The 22,522-nt window shown below is 34.0% G+C and overlaps 10 protein-coding genes and 1 non-coding gene across 11 annotated transcripts; 7 read left to right on the top strand and 4 right to left on the bottom strand.

Moving 5' to 3' along the window:
* Positions 1–1,132: 1,132 nt before the first annotated feature.
* Positions 1,133–2,911, top strand: ADE17 (bifunctional phosphoribosylaminoimidazolecarboxamide formyltransferase/IMP cyclohydrolase ADE17; the record flags this gene model as incomplete). Its single annotated transcript, XM_003671643.1, has 1 exon — positions 1,133–2,911. One exon carries the CDS (start codon positions 1,133–1,135, stop codon positions 2,909–2,911), a length of 1,779 nt encoding a protein of 592 aa, XP_003671691.1.
* A 148-nt stretch (positions 2,912–3,059) lies between these two features.
* Positions 3,060–4,991, bottom strand: ASI1 (putative ubiquitin-protein ligase ASI1; the record flags this gene model as incomplete). The annotated part of the gene is made up of 1 exon (XM_003671642.1): positions 3,060–4,991. The coding sequence occupies one exon, from the start codon at positions 4,989–4,991 to the stop codon at positions 3,060–3,062; it is 1,932 nt and encodes a 643-aa protein (XP_003671690.1).
* Positions 4,992–5,331: 340 nt separating this feature from the next.
* On the top strand, positions 5,332–6,036 carry SPC24 (kinetochore-associated Ndc80 complex subunit SPC24; the record flags this gene model as incomplete). The annotated part of the gene is made up of 1 exon (XM_003671641.1): positions 5,332–6,036. The coding sequence occupies one exon, from the start codon at positions 5,332–5,334 to the stop codon at positions 6,034–6,036; it is 705 nt and encodes a 234-aa protein (XP_003671689.1).
* Positions 6,037–6,963: 927 nt separating this feature from the next.
* Positions 6,964–8,275, top strand: ASC1 (40S ribosomal protein RACK1; the record flags this gene model as incomplete). The annotated part of the gene is made up of 2 exons (XM_003671640.1): positions 6,964–7,497; positions 7,853–8,275. 2 exons carry the CDS (start codon positions 6,964–6,966, stop codon positions 8,273–8,275), a joined length of 957 nt encoding a protein of 318 aa, XP_003671688.1.
* A 304-nt stretch (positions 8,276–8,579) lies between these two features.
* MGR3 (Mgr3p) lies at positions 8,580–9,953 on the bottom strand (the record flags this gene model as incomplete). Its single annotated transcript, XM_003671639.1, has 1 exon — positions 8,580–9,953. The coding sequence occupies one exon, from the start codon at positions 9,951–9,953 to the stop codon at positions 8,580–8,582; it is 1,374 nt and encodes a 457-aa protein (XP_003671687.1).
* A 306-nt stretch (positions 9,954–10,259) lies between these two features.
* On the top strand, positions 10,260–11,459 carry NDAI0H02690 (putative peptide hydrolase; the record flags this gene model as incomplete). The annotated part of the gene is made up of 1 exon (XM_003671638.1): positions 10,260–11,459. The coding sequence occupies one exon, from the start codon at positions 10,260–10,262 to the stop codon at positions 11,457–11,459; it is 1,200 nt and encodes a 399-aa protein (XP_003671686.1).
* An 826-nt stretch (positions 11,460–12,285) lies between these two features.
* Positions 12,286–13,941, top strand: EUC1 (Euc1p; the record flags this gene model as incomplete). The annotated part of the gene is made up of 1 exon (XM_003671637.1): positions 12,286–13,941. The coding sequence occupies one exon, from the start codon at positions 12,286–12,288 to the stop codon at positions 13,939–13,941; it is 1,656 nt and encodes a 551-aa protein (XP_003671685.1).
* Positions 13,942–14,746: 805 nt separating this feature from the next.
* SWC3 (Swc3p) lies at positions 14,747–17,551 on the top strand (the record flags this gene model as incomplete). Its single annotated transcript, XM_003671636.1, has 1 exon — positions 14,747–17,551. One exon carries the CDS (start codon positions 14,747–14,749, stop codon positions 17,549–17,551), a length of 2,805 nt encoding a protein of 934 aa, XP_003671684.1.
* A 164-nt stretch (positions 17,552–17,715) lies between these two features.
* MDM10 (Mdm10p) lies at positions 17,716–19,203 on the bottom strand (the record flags this gene model as incomplete). The annotated part of the gene is made up of 1 exon (XM_003671635.1): positions 17,716–19,203. One exon carries the CDS (start codon positions 19,201–19,203, stop codon positions 17,716–17,718), a length of 1,488 nt encoding a protein of 495 aa, XP_003671683.1.
* A 324-nt stretch (positions 19,204–19,527) lies between these two features.
* On the top strand, positions 19,528–20,619 carry SPO7 (Nem1-Spo7 phosphatase regulatory subunit SPO7; the record flags this gene model as incomplete). Its single annotated transcript, XM_003671634.1, has 1 exon — positions 19,528–20,619. The coding sequence occupies one exon, from the start codon at positions 19,528–19,530 to the stop codon at positions 20,617–20,619; it is 1,092 nt and encodes a 363-aa protein (XP_003671682.1).
* A 385-nt stretch (positions 20,620–21,004) lies between these two features.
* On the bottom strand, positions 21,005–21,086 carry NDAI0Htrna13S. The gene has a single exon. It is a non-coding gene; the product is annotated as a tRNA-Ser (tRNA).
* Between the last annotated feature and the right edge of the window lie 1,436 nt (positions 21,087–22,522).

Here is a 22,522-nt window from a genome sequence, read left to right as displayed (position 1 = left end):
ATCTCATCTCATCTCATCTCTTCACGATTTTTTTTTTTTCAATTTTTTCAAAACTTTTTTATGGCCCCAAGAGCACGTGACTGGAGAAAGGCGGGTGGGAGCTTCTGGAGAGATAGATAACCAGGATAAATCAGCGACAGAAAGAAAGGGAGGAAAGGTAGGAATTGTCACTTTATTATAGTCAAGTTTCAAGATCAGTAATAAAAATGCAATATTTTTGTAGCTTATTTGTTGGTTAATATTTTAATCATGTAAAACTCCCATAATATATTTATATGGATGACGCCAATGGGCTTGCTACTACGATTCTATGATCAAGCTGGGATAAGGTTGTGATCCATGATGTTGATTACTCTGTAAAAACAGCTGTAACCTTAAGGAGGCATTCTCCCATTTTAGGTGATCTTAAAGTTACTTTCATTTGCACCATTTCTCTAAATCTAGAATGTTTGCGTATTTAGGAACCCGTACCGCAAATTTTACAGAATCCACAGGTGGTGGATTTGAAAAGCCCTTACCATAACTGAATAATACTAAACTCTCTGGCACCTACTCGAATCCAAATTGGTGTTGACACTATTAGTTGCAGGTTTGGGGATTTCTCTTTTCTTAAATGTCTGTGTCGCTGACACTTGCTCATGGTCTATTCCTAGGTATCCATGGAATAAACCACGGATAAATCTTTCAGACAACAGTCTTTGGAAAAGTTGACTTCTTCGAAGATGAGTCCTCGAGAAGTCAAAAGAAATCAGTGTTTTAAAAATAAGATAAACATTTCATAATTGTATTGAACAAGATACTAGGGAAGAATTATTAATTATTATCGTAAGAAGAGGTCGTTGACTCTACCATGGCAGTGTTTGGATTTGGATGTCATTCTACCAGTAGACTGGTAGAATGCCATTCGTAGTCATGCAGCTCTAGGCAAGCATGCTGAGTTTACTCTCTCTCACTTCTAATACTTTAATAAATGGATATGAAAGAACGCTCTTATTTATTATATATAATAGATGAGTATTTGCTTATATCTGAATCCGTAGGTACAGCAATTGGTTTTGTTTTGTTCTTTTAACTTCTCGATTCAAGAAAATCAGTACCAATAGTAACAATAGTAACAACAATAATAATAATAATGGCAAATAACACTAAAACAGCAATCCTTTCAGTATATGACAAAACAGGGTTATTAGATCTTGCCCGTGGATTGATCGAAAATAATGTCAGAATACTTTCCTCTGGTGGTACAGCACGTATGATCCGTGATGCAGGTTTCCCAGTTGAAGACGTCTCATCCATCACTCATGCTCCAGAAATGTTAGGCGGTAGAGTAAAAACTTTACATCCAGCTGTTCATGGTGGTATCCTTGCTAGAGATATCGCTAGTGATGAAAAGGATTTGATAGAACAAAATATTGAAAAAATTGATTTTGTTGTTTGTAATTTATACCCATTTAAAGAAACCGTCTCTAAGGTTGGTGTCACTGTCCCAGAAGCTGTCGAGGAGATCGATATCGGTGGTGTCACTTTATTAAGAGCTGCTGCTAAAAACCATGCAAGAGTCACCATCCTATCCGATCCAAACGATTATTCCATTTTTTTAAACGAATTATCCGCCAATAAATGTATATCCCAAGAATTAAGAAACAAGTTTGCTTTGAAAGCTTTCGAACATACAGCTGAGTATGATTCTACAATTTCGGATTATTTCAGAAAACAATATTCAGAAGGTAAACAACAAATTACTCTACGTTACGGTGCTAATCCACATCAGAAACCTGCTCAAGCTTATGTTACCAAAGAGGAGGAATTACCATTCAAAGTTCTTTCTGGTTCTCCAGGTTATATTAATCTGTTAGATGCCTTGAATTCATGGCCTTTAGTTAAAGAATTATCAGCAACTTTGAACTTACCTGCTGCTGCTTCATTTAAGCATGTTTCACCAGCTGGTGCCGCTGTTGGATTACCATTATCAGATGTCGAAAAGCAAATTTATTTCGTTAATGATATCGAAAATATATCTCCATTGGCTAATGCTTACGCTAGAGCTCGTGGTGCTGACAGAATGTCTTCTTTTGGTGATTGGATCGCTTTATCTAACATTGTTGATACTCCAACTGCCAAGATAATTTCAAGAGAAGTCTCTGATGGTATTATTGCCCCAGGTTATGAACCAGAAGCGTTAGAGATCTTAAAGAAGAAGAAAGGTGGCAAATATTGTATATTACAAGTGGATCCAAATTTTATTCCTGATACAGTGGAAAAGAGACAAGTATTTGGTGTCACTTTGGAACAAAAGAGAAACGATGCTATTATCAATACTTCTACATTTAATGAAATTGTATCTAAAAATAAAGATTTAACTGAACAAGCAATTATTGATTTAACAGTTGCAACAATTGCATTAAAATTTACACAATCTAATTCTGTTTGCTATGCTAAGAATGGTATGATTATTGGGTTAGGCGCTGGTCAACAATCAAGAATACATTGTACCAGGTTGGCAGGTGAAAAAGCTGATAATTGGTGGTTCAGACAACATCCAAAAGTCCTTGAATTCCAATGGGCTAAAGGTGTTAAAAGACCTGAAAAATCCAACGCCATTGACCTATTTGTAACGGGACAAATTCCAACTGAAGAACCTGAAAAATCCGAATATGAATCTAAATTTGCTGTTGTGCCTACTCCATTGACTCCAGGGGAAAGAAAGGAATGGCTAAATAGATTAGGAAATGTCTCATTATCATCTGATGCGTTCTTCCCATTCCCTGATAATGTTTATAGAGCAGTTAGATCGGGTGTTAAATATATTGCGGCACCATCTGGTTCAGTAATGGATAAAGTTGTCTTTGCTGCAGCTGATTCATTTGATTTGGTGTATATCGAGAATCCAATTCGTTTGTTCCATCATTGATTGATCCGTGATTTTGTATGTATGTAATGAAATTTTAACGTCGTATAGATATGTATATAGATACTATTAAGGAAAATGTGTAATGATAAGGAAAGACGGGATTTATTTTTTACGGTTTTATTTGGTAGTTCTATTTGGTTTGGCAGTGCTAATTAAAATTGATAGATTTCAAGTTACTGAAACCACGAATTTCAGTTCTACAACAAACACATTTTTTATAACCCCGAAGGGCTAATGACACTCTACAATCTTCACAAAGCGCAAAACATTTACATGGCCATAATATGACATTCCTCTCATTTGTTTTACAAACAACGCAGGATGGATCGAAAACTTCATCCTTCATATCCGCATCCTTGTCCTTTGTCTTTTCATTGTTACAATTTTGACAATTTTTCTTTTCATAAAAGTCGTTCAAATATTTTGATCTTGTTAATATTTCGTTTTCATTAGTCATATTTTGATGATATTTCAAAATTGGAAAGAACGAAGTAAACCAATCACTGCCATCACCGAGGGTAACGTTATTATTATAAGCAGCGTTGTGGTCACAGCTATGGTCGTTTTCATCATGATATTCTTCAGGTAAGAGCAAATCTAAAAGTTCTTCCTGGTCAATTAATATTTCAGTATTTGAATTGGAAGATACAGATTCTAATTCAGATATTGTTTCTTCGTAAATATACTCTCGGTCTTCTTCGTCTTCTCCTGTAAACTCAGTTTTAATGATACCTAATTCATCAGGTATCTCTTCTTGTTGTTCCTCTATGTTACCTAATTGTTGTTCTTGTGAAGATATATTGCATGGTTCTATAACTTCTGATTGATTCCTTATAAACCTCTTGAGCAGGTAAGTATGAGAGGTATGCCATATTTTCTTTATAGAGTATGATGAACCAGATGATCTATCTTCATTCAGACGTTCATTCCTTTGTTTTTCTAGTGATATATTCTCACTTGGAGGTAATAAACTTGGATTAATATCTTGTGGAACGTTAATTGAATTAAATCTCATTCTAATTCTAAGATTATTTGAAGCCATTTCAGAAGTCAATAACATAGCCAATTTAGTAACAACAGTGGTGAAATCTTCTTCACCTGAACAATTTAAATTACTAGTCCAATTTTGATAAAAACTATAATATTCTAAGTTTTTCAAACTTTCATTAAATTTCTTCACATTACCGTTGAATCTAACTAGACAAGCTAATAAATAGACCATAAATGATGTAAAGATTATACCCAGTGAGAATAATTTCGGTAGATGTCTGTAACGAGTTGATCTTGGGAGATTTTCATACCAACCTTTTGTAATAATGAACCAACTTATTGTCAATAAATGAGTTACGTTTAGTATGGTACTTATAATTAATCTTGATTTTCTAATTTTAAACAATTCCACTATATGTATTAATATTCTGTTGGAAATTGCAACTAGCCAATCCAATAAATATAGTTTATTCTGATAATCGTTATCATATTGATAATTCGACATCATGAAGAATTGGATGGCTATTTCAAAGATTGTAAAATCTGATCCATCCAATGGAGTCAATTGAGACAGAGTAGATACCACAGTCTCAATAATAAACGAATATGAAAATATAGTATACGATATGGATAGGAAATATTGATTATTTAACATCGAATAAGAAGTATTTCTAATGAATGGTTGAATCAATGAATAAATTAAAGGAATTAGAGCAGAGATATGGAATATAGACGCAACTGTTTGCGATATCATTTTCTTAGGTTGTTGAGGTCTAAGAGTGTTGGTTGTCTGTGGTGATCTTTGATTAACTAAAGTAATGAATTTATTTAAAAGTAATGCAATGAAAAGACATGATAATGCATATCCATTAAAGAAGAATTCCAATATATTTAAAAGCCGTGTCAGTCCCAGATGTTCTCTTACCATATTTCTATCATTTTGGTATTGTTGTTTTACAGCAGCAATGAATGAATATATTATTTGATAGAGATAATTAATAAATGATAAGGAATGGTATGTTTCTGGTATTAGGATATGTGATGATTGATTTAAATATGGCGCATTTTCTAAAAGTGATGTTGAATTCATTTCTGTTTGATCTTTAGTAAACAATAAATGGCAGGTCTTAGATCATGAAATGAATGATAGCGGTGGCAGATGTATATTCAACCAAGTTTTGTAGTCATTTAGGTCGTCTTGATCTTCTTCATTGTCGAAGAAAATTATTATTAATTCAATAAGATAGGTATATATGATATGTATGTTACCTTAAAAGATGGCGGCAAGTATCTCTGCCGAGTTCAAAACAATAATCCAAGATATAAACCATATAAGAAAGTGATAATAACAATGGATGAAACAACATCAATCATAAGGGATTGAACGAAAGTACTACATTGGCCATACAAGTGTCAAACAAGTTCCCGTAATGGCAGATAATGATCCACTAATAAACAACTTGGCAGCATTGTTGAGAGAGACAAGAGAGAATTTTGATATAGAACATGATATAGACACAATTATTAACATTAATGATAAGTTGACAGAACTTAAGAATAGGTCGAATGAACTAAAGACGAGTAAGGAAAGTGAAATAACGTCATTAAGAAATAATTTAGAATCACAAGGTGAGAAAATCCAAATATTGAATGATAATTTGAACAAGACAAAAGAAGAATCCAAAAACTTCAAAAGTAAAGATCAATTAATTGACGTCGTGAAAGAATTAGACGAATTAGAGAATGACGTCGTATCAATGCGAAGCCAATTAGATCAAAAAATTACTCGATTTGTCACATCATCTTCGTCACCACAACGACCACCGCTATCTTTATCAATCTCATCTCCTCCGAAAAATTCTCATATGAATGGTCTCTCTAATTATGACGATGAGACTAATGAAATTCTTAATGATCCAATTGCAAAGGCAAACATTCTGAGGTTGAAATTGTACAGATCGATGGGGATCATTTTAGATATCGATAATAATCAAGTATTAATCGATTCTTATAATTATAATAACAACGGTAACAATAACGACACAAATAATAATAGCAATAATAAAATTGATATATTACCGTTAGACGATGATTTAAGTGATTATTTCAAAACAAAATATATTTGGGAAAAATAAAAAAGAATCAGCAACCATCAAAGTGAGATGAAATGATCAAAATGATAATGAAATACCCTCTCTTTAAATAATGGCGCTAAGAAAAAACCGATATGGATATCAACAATGGATTCCGCATATTATATATATTGGTAACAATAGTTCATTGCAGAACGTAATCTCACCCGAACTTTGACAGTTAACAGATCAAGGAGGTCCTTACTCATTGTTATTGAAAGTTTGATATTTTCTTAACTGTTATTTTTTAGAGAAATTACGGCTGCAACTGATGGGCTCAATTGGTTTGATATAAAAATGAAGAATTGTTTACACTATGTAGATGATGCCTATTTGAAAAATAATAAATCAGGCTAGATATTTTTGTACAGACTATTTAGCTGTATGTAAGCAATTTAAATTCTTTAAACTAATCATTAACAATTCGTTTTATAATATATCCTCCTAATGTTACAGGTGCCGTCTCATTAATTATTATTACATATGGAATAGTTTACTATACCGTTTTAGCAAAATGATCCGTGAAAAGCTGTACGGATTATGGAGAGATTTGCCTTACCCGGAGAGTAAGTAAGTTAGACAAACTTGTCTGGGTTTAACTAAAAATTTTTCAATAATGTACGGATTTACAACAGTCAAACAATATACCATACCGATTTTTTCACACTTCCGCCCGCATTTAGGTGTGAAACTGTCAGAACATTAGTTGAAAATTTGGCAACCCCACGCAAAGCCCATGATCTGTAGACTTTCCAAAGGAAGATGATGGGTCTGAATTATCTCTAGAAAGTAAATGACAATATATTCCAACTGTAATATATTTAACAGTTCCTTAATGTTTATTCTTGTTTTTGTCATCAAAAGTTTTTTTCATTTTATTAGAATTGTTTTTACCAAAAATCACTAACAAGATTATCATAGATTTAAGCAATGGCATCTAACGAAGTTTTAGTTTTAAGAGGTACCTTAGAAGGTCACAACGGTTGGGTCACTTCCTTGGCCACTTCTGCTGGTCAACCAAACTTATTGTTGTCCGCTTCCCGTGATAAAACTTTGATTTCCTGGAAATTGACTGGTGATGACCAAAAATTCGGTGTCCCAGTTAGATCTTTCAAAGGTCACTCTCACATTGTTCAAGACTGTACTTTGACTCAAGATGGTGCTTACGCTTTATCTGCTTCTTGGGATAAGACTTTGAGATTATGGGATGTTGCCACTGGTGAAACTTACCAAAGATTCGTCGGTCACAAGTCTGATGTTATGTCTGTTGCCATTGACAGAAAGGCTTCCATGATTATCTCTGGTTCCCGTGATAAGACCATCAAGGTCTGGACTATCAAGGGTCAATGTTTGGCTACTTTGTTAGGTCACAACGACTGGGTCTCTCAAGTTAGAATTGCTCCAACTGACCAAAACGATGACACTGTCACCGTTATTTCTGCCGGTAATGACAAGATGGTTAAGGTATGTTTACAATTACTATTATTATTAACATTGACACCGAGTTATGTTTTTTTTGTTTCTGAATTGTGTTTAAAGATTTTTGTTTTCTTATTCCAACGATAGTTTTTTAAATGATGAACGATATATTTGCTACTTCGGATGAAACCTTTGAGTTTCGTATGAGACATAATAATTATCACCAAGATCTCTGATATTTGAAAACTATTATTGGATTGGATTAAAACAAAAGCTATGGCAATTTTGGAGAGAAAATATAATTTGGACGTCATGTTAAGATTATTATTTTTTTCCTTTGAATTTTTTTTTACTAACAATCTTTTATTACTTTTGAGTATATGTTTATTATTACGATTAGGCCTGGAACTTAAACCAATTCCAAATTGAAGCTGACTTTGTCGGTCACAACGGTAACGTTAACGCTGTTACTGCTTCCCCAGATGGTTCTTTGATTGCTTCCGCTGGTAAGGACGGTGAAATCATGTTATGGAACTTGTTAGAAAAGACTGCTATGTACACTTTGAGTGCTCAAGATGAAGTCTTTGCTTTAGCTTTCTCTCCAAACAGATACTGGTTGGCTGCTGCCACTGCTTCCGGTGTTAAGATTTTCTCCTTAGACCCACAATCTTTGATTGATGACTTGAGACCTGAATTTGCTGGTTACAACAAGGCTGCTGAACCACATGCTGTCTCTTTGACTTGGTCTGCTGATGGTCAAACTTTATTCGCTGGTTACACCGATAACGTCATCAGAGTTTGGCAAGTCATGACCGCCAACTAAGCTTAAAAATATAAAAAGTAAATAAAGCTCATTTATATTTTAGTTAACGGTCAATCAATATAAAACTTAATTCCCTCCCTATCATAAATCCATTCCCATTACATTATATATTATTATTATTCATGAAACTTAATCAATAAAAAAAAAACTAGTAGAATTATTTTTTCTTTTTTTGTTCTTCTTTTAATTTATATACAGATTTGCTTCATAATTTAAAGTAACATGATATCTTTTGTGAATATTATAGGCGTTTGATTTTTTTGATGCTATATAAGGATTCCAGCCGTGATCAACCCGTACTGCTCTAATTGTTGGAAGATCCAATTTGCTTTTCCTTCAATATATTAGTTCTTTCTAATTCGCCTTCTGCCTCCTTTAATAACTCGATAAAGTCGGTTTCCTTAGCCAATGTTATAGAATCTTTCAATAGTTTTTCTGCTTTGCTGAGTACCCCATCATGAAGGTTTAAGACACCTTTGCCATATGTTGATAATGCGATAGCTTGTGAAATTGCAGGATCCAATTGATCTTTCATGTGGTATTTTAGATTTCTATTCTTTTTAGAGAACTCTATTATATTATCATAGCATTCATTAGCCATTTTCAAACAAGTATCCTTATTTTTATTTAATGATCTTAATTTCGTTATAATATTATCATCACTCATTTTCTTAAACTCTTCACCTAATGTTGTAATTTTCTCATTGTTTAAGTGTAATCTTTCTTTCAGTTTCTCAATTTCTGCTTCATATTTTTCAGCTTGTAAATAAAGAAGAGACCCCACATTAGCTTGTGACAATAAAATTTGACCTGGTGGCATATCAGCCATGACCATCCATTCTAAAGTGGTCATTTTACAACTTAACGCAGTCCCGACATCATGAGATGATAAACAAAACGCAGTATATAAATCTCTTGCAGTGAAGAATTCCTCTTTGAATGGTTCCCAAGCACTTGATTTCTTTTCTATATCCAAAATCATGTGACCATTATCATCCAGCTTTATATTTTCATCATTGACTACAGTCTTGAAATATTTCAAGTTCAAGATATCCTTTAAAGCATTCAAGTTTAAATTGGCATTGCTTTTCAAATCAGACCCAACCATTTCCTTCCTATCATCAAAAAATTTCTTCAATTCTGGAGATCTAGACATAACTTCCTCTTGAGCCAACAACAAATGAGCCAACAAATTCTTCTTCCCCAACTCTACATCTTTATTAATTTCCAAAGACTTAATCAAGATTCTCAAATCCTTCCTCAAAAAATCCGGTCTCTCATCATCCGGAATTTTCGAAGGCGTCACCAACGCATTAAAGAACCTATATAACATTTCCAAATAAATAGAATGAGCCTCTTCATACATTCCCAGATTCTCAAACATTTGAGCAATCTTCAATTCAATCCTCGTATATGGCTCACTTAATGGATCTTTCTTCCTTTGTAAAGCTTTCAACGCATTAATATAATTATACAATGCACTTTCATAATTGAAATTGGTCTTATTACTTTCATCCCAAATGGCATCCTTCACAGGATTTAGATAACTGGGATCTCTCTTGTATGATCGACGGACATGGAATACATAACAATATAATGTGGAGGCACTAAATAATGCTGTTGCTGGAGCGAGTATTTTAAACGCTGTTGACCGTGGATTTATGTACCTTCTCCACATCTTTTTTTTTTTGGTTTCCTTAGTTGACACCCCCCTTTTCTTCCCTGTTTGAAGGGAAAAACAATGTGTCTTGTTCTTTCTATTTTGTTTTGTTTTGTTTTGTTCCTATTTTCCAAATTTTCCATTTGAAGTTACCGAAACTTATTTTATATATCAATGCCTTCAATATATATATATATATATATATATATATATATATAGTATGAGGGGTATGATCTGTCTAAATGGTTATGAAGATGATACTGGCAAAGGTGTGAAGTGAAGGAAAGATAGTTATATAAAGAACACAAATATACGAGTGAAAATATGTGTGGAAGATTTGCTTTGGAAATCACAGGTCGAGAAGTTGCTGATCAAATTGTGAATGATTTCTATTTAGATATTATTGAATCTGAGGAAGAAGTTGAAACGGGGGCAGTCCCTGAAGAAGGAGAAGAGGACATACGAGAAGAGCGTGGGAATGGATTAGGTAAATCTTATAATGTTGCACCAACGAGTTTTGTTAACGTGTATACCAATTCTCATCATTTGAGGACTATGAAATGGGGGTTAATTCCGCAATGGATAGCTCGTAGTAAGATGGATTCGTATAATTCTGGTAGGACCATAAATGCTAGATTAGAGACATTGAGTAGTAAGAGGATTTGGAAAGGTTGTCTCAAGTATAAGAGGTGTGTCATTCCTGTTAGTGGATATTATGAATGGCAAAAAAAGAAGGGAGAAAAGATCCCATATTATGTCAAGAGGAAAGATAATAAGTTAATATTTTTAGCAGGTCTTTATGATCATTTGAATCAAGAACAAACAAATGGATCAAAAGGTGAGAAAAGTGAAGGGAAAGTAGAAATTAAAGAAAGAGAGCAAACATTATACAGTTTCACAATAGTTACTGGGGTGGCACCAGATTCTTTGAAATGGTTACATGATAGAATGCCAACTGTATTGGAACCAGGTAGTAAAGAATGGAATGAATGGTTAAATGAGGATAAAACTGAATGGACACAGAAGGAATTATACGACACTTTAAAACCTACTTACAATGAATCATTAATGGAAAGTTATCAAGTCAGTAAAGATGTTGGGAGTGTCAAGAACAAAGGTGAATATTTGGTAGAACCAGTACAAACGGCAACTCCGATTAAACCAAAGAAAGAATCATCTAGGAATGGATCAGAGTTAAAAAAGGAAGAAGGTACTGATGGCAAACGTCATGGTGTAAAGAAGGAGCAGGAGGAGAAAGAAGTGGAGGAAGGAGTGGGACAAAAAGGAGATGAGGAATATCAAGAACCGGAAAAAGGACAACAAGGAGAAGTTAAAGGGGAGGAAGAAGAAAAAGTACCTATTAAGAAAGGAAAAGGTTCTTCTTCTTCTTCTTCTTCTTCTAAGAAGGATACTAAGGGTAACAAAAGAGATATTACATCGATGCTGAGAAGTAGTACAAGAGATAAAACAGGAAAGAGTGGAGAAGAACATGTTCCTCGACCAAAGAAGGAACGTAAACGTTGATGATTTTTGTGCTAACTTCAATTATTTTTACATATTTTACCATTATCTATTCTTATATCCATTATAACACAATATATCAATATTCATTTTACGCTAAGCATTACCGAGGGAAGGACAGAAATACGAGTATTGTTCTAACATGTCAATAGATCATACTCTCACTTATGATATATGTTCGATATAATCGCTTCCCATGTTCTTCCTGTTTCTTATTGGAATCTTGAAATATCTATCCCTTTGGAAGGGACGTTTTAGAATGCCCGATGGGGGGCGAATAAGGGTTGGGCGGCTAATTGTGTAACTAAAAGAAGTAAAAAAACGTAGAAGCTGGACTATTTGATGAAACCGAACGCTCAATGGTATGAATGTACCCAAAAAAAGGCTTCCAATTATTTCATATCGATGTTATCTAGACTGCAGGTAGAGTTTCTCATGTTTGTAACAACTTTATCATTACTCTTCATATTATATATAATATATTATATATTATGTATTCTTGTAAATGCAACGTTTCCTTCCAACTCATTGGGAATTTAAAAATTATTGACAGCGGCGCTACCACTTGACTTTATTTTTTAATATATTTATCTGTTACCCGGGGGGGCAGATAAATCGCTTCGACAAAAAATTTGGTGTTTTGTGCATATTCAATTATATTAATACATTAATATATACACTGGAATATAAATATCTAAATATACTGTACTATACTATATTGTACTACTTAGTCCCATCCAAAAGGGAGTGGAAGACTACCATTGAACAACGACAGAAGGTAGCCTAGTAGCAAGAATAACGATATAGGAGAAATTATTACAGGCAAGTCATGAGGGGCCACGGACGTAGAGAATACGGCTATTTTGGTTCAGATCAAGATGGAGACACAAGTGCTGATGATTCTGACTCTGATTCACGATACCGTCAAAACTCACATTCAAATCAACCCACTGCTGGCTCCACATCAATCGCCACTGCCACTCCTACTGCGACTGTCACTGACGCATCAAATTCTCATTCTTCTAATACCAGGTCATCTTCATCGAACAATCCCTCTGATGATGAAAGCAGCACTTCACCAGCCACTACTACTACTGATAGCACTGCTGCTGGTCGTCCTGAAACCTCGGACACTCAAGCATTCCAATCCTTCATAGTGGACCAATTGACAAAAATTCAAGAACAAAACGCAAACTTACAAGCCAAGATGTTCCTAATGGAAAAGGAGCAAGAACAATTCTATCTACATCAAGTAAAGAAACTAGAAACAGGTTTCAAAAATGTAAATAAATGTGTAGATGATATCTCGATTTTGAAGAAAACATTCCAAGAACTTGTAGGAATTATGAGTGGTGAAAGGCTTCGATTCTTAGATCATTCAGATGAGAACGTCGTCACCAACACTGAAAATACAAACCAAGAACAAATCAATAAAGAGCGTGAAAGAGCGAGAAATCAAGAACATGAAAGATTATGGCGAGATATGGATTTCTTAAGAGATGTAAGATCACATGATGATGCAATTAGTACAGGAAGAGTTGATAGAATATCTGTTAAAAATGAATTTGATCCTACCGTGGGTGCTCTTTTAAATGGTACAGTTCCTAATAGTCAAGTAGCAGCAGCAATAAGAAATAGTGAACCTGCGAGAATACAACAGAGTAATGATGACGCTGTAGATGATACCACAAATCAGAGCATGGAAAATCATTCTGTAAGTGACGAAACAGCTTCATCGGCGGCATCTACTTTATTACAACAGGCAATGGATTATAAGATGAATAGAGCTGTTCAAAATGTTATTGATTTGGCTCGGGAATATTATGAAGGGTTCCCAGGGAAACCTTCCATTTTGAATCTTGAAAGAAGATTTGGTACTTCATGGAGGAAAGGTCGTAGTGAAAGAGTATTATTTACAAAGAGATATTGTATAATTAAGAAAATTGAAATGGTTAAAAAATTCCCAGAAAGGTATGGATTACCTTCCAATATTAAAAGAAATCAAGCTATTAAAGTTATTGAAAATATTAGATTGGGGAATAATAATTTTAAAGGTCGTCCTTGTAGATTGTCATTAGCTCAACTTTATCAATATTTTTCACAAAAACATGATAAAATTGAAGATTACGCTTTGGAATTGAAAAATAAAGCATTACCTAGAAGAATATATTTATTGAGAGATAGAGAAGATCAGGCGGAAAGAGATGACACGACGAATACCCTAACTACAAATGAATCCACAGGTGAAGTTCCTATTTCTATTATGACAGGAAGTCCTGATTCAATGGCCACTAATATCAATATCAATAATAATATAGATGATAACATATCAGCGACAACAAATAATAATGAGGCAAATGATGGAAATAGTCGACGTGGATCAACAACATTTCTTCATATTCCTTCTCCACCCGATGGCCGATTTATCGGGAACGAAAATCCACCATCTGTTGACTCAAACGTTGACCCAGAAATTGCAGGATAATTGATTGGGATAGCCGCTTCAAAATATAATACCATACCATACCATACCACACTACACCACACCACACCACACCACGCCGTCATGACGTTCAATCAACACTTCCCTTAATTATATAAATGATCTACATAAAAAAATAGACACTATTAAGGCTCCTATGTTTTAATTATTCTTTGCAATATTGAAAACTACTGTAGTCTCTTTCCAACCAAAGAATGCATACTGTAGCCAATCTCTTGGATTTTTGCCTTATCGTACTCTTCTGAATCTTGCAATTTATATCGATTATTTAATATAAAATTAAAAGTAATTTTTACAAACTACATCTTCTAGTGAAACTCTGACTAGATCCAGTAGCTTTCTTTTGTTTTTATTCCTAAAAGAGCCACTTCCATAAACAAAAATAAATAAAAAATTGGCAACATCTTAAACACGTACAGATATTCAGCGTATTTCACAGTTATGGCTCCATTTTAAAAATCAATACTATTAATCTTATAAAATTGAAAGATATCCCTTCCACTTCTCCTATATTTATTGCTTGTTAAGTTCGTATTTCTCTGTTTTTTTTTCGTGTTTTTTTTGGAATTCATCGTATCTAACTTACGTACATTACAAAATAAATCTGTTTGTATACATAAACATTAAGTAACTTTGAAATTAAAGGCCCACACGATTTATATAAAGTAACAAGACTTGAACACAAAATAATACAACTAAGTCAAGGGGAGAGTACATAAAATACCAACTGTTTATTTTTGGACACTGAAAGCAAACCTGGGAAAAAAAATAACACCCCTCTCTAGAGATGTCACGAGTCTTAAGATCTAGAGTCAAAACAGAAGAAGCGCCACCACCGCTGCCAAAGAAGAATCAAGAACCACCACCACCACCTACTACTAATAATAACGCTACCAAAGAAAGAAAACGAAGAAGAAAAAGAAGATCATCATCAACTGGATCCATCTCTGCATCTGAAGATAATGATGACATTTTCCAATTGAATAACAACCATACCACTGGGAGACCATTTGAAATCGTAGGAGATTTACCATGTTCCATTGATCCTCCACAATATAATTCAGCCTTAACTTGTCCTCTTTCTGTCAAGGATTCTGGTGTGTTGTATACTTCGTTATTGAATTCAAGAAGAACTTGGATACGTGGTGAGATGTTTGATTTATATTGGTCGAGACCTAATAGAGGATCGGGAAGTGCCAATGGTACACCCGGTGATAATAATCCTCCTCGTCAGAATAATATAGATAATAAGAATATGGATGAATCAAATAATGGGATTACTTTATTGATCAAAGACAAGATGCAAAAAATGTCGGATTGTGAAATGATTGCTGGTCCACATTCATTCCCAGTTCGATTATTTATTTTGAAAGATGAAGATATAGAAAAAAGATGGCAAGAGGAACAAGATTCTAAGAAAACTGAAAGAGAGGAAAAGAGAAAATTGGAAGTGGAAAGGAAACAACAAAGGATTGAAGAAAGGAAACGGCAACAATTAGAAAGGCAACAAAAGAAGGAATTGAAAATGAAAAAGAAGTTAGAAATGGATTTGTTAAAGCAAAAGAGAAAAGATGAATTGAAAGCTTTGAAAGAACAGGAAAAATTGAATAAGAAAGATAAACAACTACCTCGTGCCGGTCTCCCGACAGATTCAGTAGCCACTTTTTCAGCATCCACGAAGAAGAAGGTTCCAAGCATCGATACACAACCATCTACAGATCTTGATATTGAGAAAAAACATGTTCCAGTACTAGCTTCACAATCTTTAGTTTCTGATGAAAAAATACACAAACCATCTGTTAATGATCCCAAAATGATTGCTAACTTAAACCTGATGGCAAAGAAGGATCCAGAACTAAATAGATTAATGTCCATAGTCGCGACGAGGCGAGCCACATTACGAGAAATTAAAAAGTTTAGAAAGTTTATTATCATGGCTAGTGAAATGCCACCGCCCCCAGGATGGATCCCTCCAGAAGGTTGGGAAAATACTGTATATAAAGATCCTGTTGGCTCACCACAAAACTCTTCTGATGGTTCAGATAATGAAGATTCAGTAAGACCAAAAAGATTACCACTTGACCTTACCAATCTACCAAAGGATGACAAAGGAATCTTTGAGAGAAACAAGGATAAGGCAGATGCAGAGAATGAAAATAAGAATTGTCCAGAAAAGGCGGTTAAAAACGTCGAAACACCAAATACAAAGAAAAAATGCAATACGGCAATGTTACCAACTCATTCATCTCAGGAATACGATAAATGTACGGTAAGTGATGAGAAGCACGATCAGGGAAATAAGATGGTTACAGAGGTTGAAGGTAAGAACGAACTTGACAATGGCACTTTGATAGAGAATGGTGAAACAAATAAAGAAAATGACGAAAACATTTCCAGCGAAAATGAGGTAAGCGAAAAAGAGATTTCTGGAGTAACGGAGGAAGCTACTGAATCAAAACCAATAACTAATAAGAATACTACTCCTTCAACCGAAGCAACTGGAATGGAAGAGGCCTCTTTAGTTGGTGTTACAAATCCGACAATAAAGAAAGAAGAAAAAGGGAAAACTTCTTCCAATCCAACTCCCATAAAGATGAGGATGAGTCTATATGAAAAAGACCCCAATTTATTCATTAATTTAAGCTTGATGGCTAAAACAGATCCTACCCTACGATATTTAATGTATGTGGCTGCAACAGATAAGCCTTTTGATGATCAAAGGATAAAACTACGAGAATATATTACCAGGGCAAGAGCTAAATCTTTACCAGAGGGCTGGACTTTATCAAAAACCAAAAAATACGTGGTATTAATTGCTACAGCTACAAAAGACAATGAAACAAACATCAATCAAAAAATTGAGGCTCCACCAGTGAATATGCAGGACACAACTAACGGAAATATAAACATGACTGATGAGCCAAAAGTAGGTTCCATTGAGAAGGTTGTACTTGATAGAGAACAAGACAAGTTTATTAGAGATGTCGTAAAGAAGGATTCTACATTTAAAGGTGAAAAGACAGGAAGTAGACCTAAGAAATATAGGAAAAGACGACAATCAATGACTCTATCGGAAAATGGAGAAAAATTAACGGGTTTTCAACAAAAATATGTTAAAGAATCCGAAATAATTATTGAGTATTTAGAATATATTCATGCACGATACATCTTACCTCATGATGCTGTCATTGAATACCTGGAATCCACCAAGGAATATATTGTCTCGTGGATTGTTATTCATAATAAGAAGGATATTTTAAAGGTTTGTAAAAAACGTAAGGAGACCATCGATGAATACCTAATACGAGAAGATTATCCAATTGCGCCTTTATTCTCTTCAATGACAATACGTTTAGTTGGGATCGAAGATAAATTTAAACCTATTTTAATGAATAGTGTTAACCCTATTGATCAAGTGACTAAGAAAATGTCAAGAATCTTAGATATTGGGACGAGATTATCAAAGTATAATTTATGGTACCAATTAGATGGTTATGATGATAGTGATCTAGCTGAGAGCTTAAGAGCTGAATTAAATGAATATGAACATTCCTTGAGAACAAAACGTCATAGGAGGAGTGCCGGAGACTGAGTATATGTTTTAAGTATTTATTAACAAGGATGATTTATAATGCCATATTTAACATAAATATTGACAACAGACATTAATTATATTTTCAAATCAATTAGGATCTTTACTAGCTTTTGAAGTAATTAAAATTATGTGCTTATGAGCATGTGCTTTATTTACGTAGATTATGAGGAATATTGAATTTCGATACCGAATTTGGCAGGATGTAATGGAAGTACGCTATTATTATTTTCATGTTTGAATGCAGGTTTTGATGAGTTTGTCTTTGGCTCTGGGGTAGTTGTGAACAATTCTGTTCCTATTGAAACTAAAAAGCCCCTAAATTTTCCCTCCCATTTAGCTTTCAAATTCTTATCTCGTAATGAAGTACTAAATTTCCAAACGCTAGTAAAATTGGTCATTTCAAACTTATTTTGAAACTTATCAATCAATGTCATTTCTTTATCTATTTTTTCTAAAGATGAGGAAAATGTATATGTCAGATCTTGCAATAATTTTTGCTGACTTTCTGAAGTGGTCGGGGATAATTCCATGGTTGGTAATATTTGTGATTTTCTCGTTCCTTCACTGAAATGTTCATCTAATATGATACCATCATCACTGATATTATTCGGTATAGTCCCGTTAACATTGTTCAAGATCGCCATGTTGGGTACTATACTAGTATTATTTATTGTATTTGGTGGTAATAGTGATTCTTTCTGTTTTCCAGTTCCCCAGAATTCCCAACCAAAGGACAAATTTGATTCTATTGAATAAATATTGAAATCATATCTTGTACAAAATGTTGAGCTTAGACTTGTTTTTGCTGAATATGAAGAAGAAATATGTCCAAACAATGGATTATAAGACACTGTCAACGTCAATGGTCTCCCCGTATTTGCAGAATGAGTACAATACCTCAAACTTGTAGAACAACCGGGATTCATAGATTTCAAACTTAACCAAAGTTCTGCCCCAATTGATAGTGTAGAGTTATTATACAGTGAATTGTTGAATTTGGATGATGTTGAAAGAGAATTATGAAGAATTCGATACCCGCAAAGATAGTCGTTTGTTGAGAATATGAATTCTTGGAAATTTCTATTTTGCCTTGATTTATTTTGCCAATAAAGAGTCATTATATTAAAGTTATAAGCAGAACTACTTAGCCATTTCAAAGTCATCTGATTATTTCTATTCAATCTTTTTATTATCATTGCTTCCAAATCTGAACTGGGGTAGTACATTCTACCATAATACAATGATAAATTATCCTTACTTTTCTCTATCCCATTATCGAAATAATTATGACCCCTCCTTCGTTTATAATAGGACGGATGTATATGTTTATATGTTTGTGTGGCATCTTGTAAATTAATCTTCGACGAACTAAGTATAATCTCATGTAAATTCTCCATGTTGGTATAGAGATATGTTAGAAACCCATGAACTTTCTTATTTTGCAAATTATTCTGTTTAGTGGTGACTTCCAAAGTGTTATAACTGACATTAGATGAATTATTTGATAATTGGAACCTAAAGGAGTCAGGTATTTGGAAATCTATTAATGACCTAGCCGTTTCAGTGATATATTCATAACTGTTTGAACTTGGATTCCAGTTAGTTGCATTTTGGAAAGATCGTGCTACGTATTCCATGTAATTCAACATTACAGAAACAAAATGGTTCTTTTATAAGAACGATAGAAGCTATTACCGATAACTGGATGATCTATTTCTCAATTTTTAGCACTGTAGGGAAAGTGTCTCCTCTGTTGTAAAAGTTGTGACATTTCTCACTTTTTTGATTCAAGGAAATTTTTGACCTTTAACGACAATGCTCTATGTATGTAATAATAATTCCTTTAATTATGTCAAATCAAATCAATAACTTTACAACTTATAAAAAGGCAAGATATACAAACTCTTGGTGTCTTCATAAAAGAGATCAGACACATTATTGGGATCAGTCTTTTATTTTGTGAGGGATACAATATGGAAACCCCAGAAGATGGAGAGAAATTACCGACTTTGCATTTCGTAGATATCGAAGGTAACGATGTCGATGTCAAAAGGACTATTCGTATGGAAAATAAAGAAAACTCAACCTCAATTAATGATAAGTCAGTTATCACAGTTCAATATCAACAGGAGCAGATGGATTCTGATGATCTAAAGGATTCTATTGCTCTAATAAATTCGGATGTACCGGATAATAAAGGCAATACAACCACTTCAAACGGACATATTCGTGATAGTGATGAGGATATAGCACTTGCTACCAATGTAAACAGTAATGGGAACAGCGGTATTATCCAAGTAAGGAAGAGGTCAGACAGTAAGACATCAAGGACATCAAGTAGTAGGAATCCGAAGAGTTCAAGTGACATTTCGTCTGCATCCAAAATATTTAGAAATCTATTAATATTAGAGGATGATTTAAGACGTCAAGCAGGAATTGCCAAGAGATTAAAATGGCAATTTACTATGTTTTTTTCAGGGCTTATTGGAGTTGCTGGGTTTGCAATATATGAATTATTTTTTGATTATGGAAGTTTCAATGGACATTCAAATACAGATAAATCAATGAGTCGATTGTATAGGATCTTTTTACAATTTACTGTATGTTTCATTGCAATTACGCTGGTTCTTTTCCATTTAAGTGGACAATACAAGAGGACTATTGTAATTCCACGACGATTTTTCGTTTCCTCTAATAAAGGGCTTCGACAATTCAATGTTAAATTAGTTAAAGTTAACTCTAGCATGGATGAAAAATATACCGATTTTGTTCGATATATTAGTAGGAAAGTGGCTCATTGTAATCTTTTTCTATTCCGAACAATATTAAGATTTAGTGAACAAAGCACCATTGTACATTTTTGGAAAAGCGTCACGATACGATCACAACCGCGAATTGGAGCTATCGATGTTAAGTTGATAATAAATCCCAGATTTTGTAGTGCCGAGGTTAGAGAAGGTTGGGAAATTTATAGAGATGAGTTTTGGGCGAGAGAAGGCGCCAGAAGACGTCAAATGGTAGATGCATACTCTATCAATAAAACTGATAAACCGCATAAAAATTAGCATATTTTATATATAACAGTAAGAATTTGAACCAAGACTTTTCCATAAGATATGGAATTGTTAATTACCTTATTATACAGGACGATTTATGCCACTTATGACGATATCATCTGTTATTCTTTTTATCGTTTAAACGAATTTATCTATCAACAACATCACTTCGCGTTGAGTGACATAGTCAAAAAGTAGTACAAGAGCGTTGATTATCAAACAAGAAGTCAATCTAGTGTTGTTTGAAAATTAAGTTAAACCATACCCTTAAAAAATAAATTGTATAGCTGGTATCAACCAACAGATATTATTTTCCGTTGGAATACTTTGTATCACGATATAACAATGTTATATTACGTTCGTACACCTAAGGAAGGGTTTTTCAAAAAATAAACGACAACTGCAGGACTCGAACCTGCGCGGGCAAAGCCCAAAAGATTTCTAATCTTTCGCCTTAACCACTCGGCCAAGTTGCCTGTTTTATAGAAGATTTAATGCGGAAATATACTTCTTTCTTTTAAATTCTATTATAAAAAGTATATTTAACTATTGTACAAAAGATCTTGTCAAACGTGTAAGATCTTCTTGTTCCATTATATTTGATGATTCTGGATGATTATATTTAGTATTCATGTATGCTTTACAATTAAATTATTCTTTAATTTCTCGCTGATTTATTAACAACTATAGAGTATCTAATATATAAATTCTTTTATTTTCAATCCTCAAGTGTCAATGTGTCATTTCCCTATTTATATACATCAGGAATCTTTCAATTTGTCTGTTTCAATTTCCTTTCATTCGCTGTACCTATTTCCTTTGTTTCATGTCGAAACTTCTGTAACGAGGTTTCATATTTTATTTTTATATGGTGCACATGTTTCATATTCGTCGTAACAACAGATCTGTCCTTTATATACGTTTGGAAACATTAACAGTTTCCATGATTTCTCGATGAAAACCCTAGAATAATCTATCGTCATCTTGTTCCATATCCGAAACATTCGATGACCTTCCATGATGTTCTCGCGTGACACCATTACTTCTTAGTCATTCTTCTTGGAACATGTGGTCTGAACCGGAGTCTGTTCGATGGGGTTCGCTTACTGGGAGCTAGATTATTCCTCGGATTCCTCTTATCTATTTCCTGTATTACACCTTCCCCTTCTATCTTGGAATGTTTCCATAACTGAATAAAGTTACTAATGAATGCTTTTCTTTTTGAAGCAGTATTTTGTTAAATAATCGTTCCGGAACGTCTACCGTCAATCTTGGGTCAACTTCTGCCATTTGACAATATAAGGTTGATTTGTCTTGTGAGTATCCTACGACAGCCGTAATTTCATCAATTCGTTCTTCTAATTCCATATCAGTTAATGGTTTATTCTTGGGGTATTGTCTTTCTCGAGGTTTAAATGCTTTTAGCCATTCTATATTAACTGCTCTATGGAGTTTCCTGACCGATGGTAAATCTAGTTCATAAGCATTATTATTAATTTTCTTGACAACTTTGAACGGACCAACGTATAGCGGTTGAATTTTCATATATTTACCAGCGGAAAAATAAGCATCGCGATGTAATAGTACGAAATCACCAATCTTAAACAGTATATCCTTCCTCCCCTTATTTTTGAATGTTTCGTTCGTAATAGCAGCTTCTTTTAGTCTTTCCTTAGTTACTTCTGTGATGGCCGCCAATGTCTTTGTAAGTTCGAGCATAGTTTCTGATTGAGCGGTGGATTCATGTTGAGTATCAATCGTGGGGTTGTTTGGGAGGAATCCTAAATCGATTTCAAAGGGTGATGCCTTTAATGATGTGTGTGGCGTAGCATTATAGCAAAATTCAACTTGAGGTAATAACCTGTCCCAGGTACCATAGTAAGTAGAGCAGTAAGAGACGTAATAACCGATT

The sequence above is a fragment of the Naumovozyma dairenensis genome, chromosome 8, assembly GCF_000227115.2.
Source record: "Naumovozyma dairenensis CBS 421 chromosome 8, complete genome".
Classification (NCBI taxonomy): Eukaryota; Fungi; Ascomycota; class Saccharomycetes; order Saccharomycetales; family Saccharomycetaceae; genus Naumovozyma; species Naumovozyma dairenensis.
The sequence above is the reverse complement of the archived record's forward strand: the minus strand, read 5'-3'. Positions and strand labels throughout refer to the sequence as shown.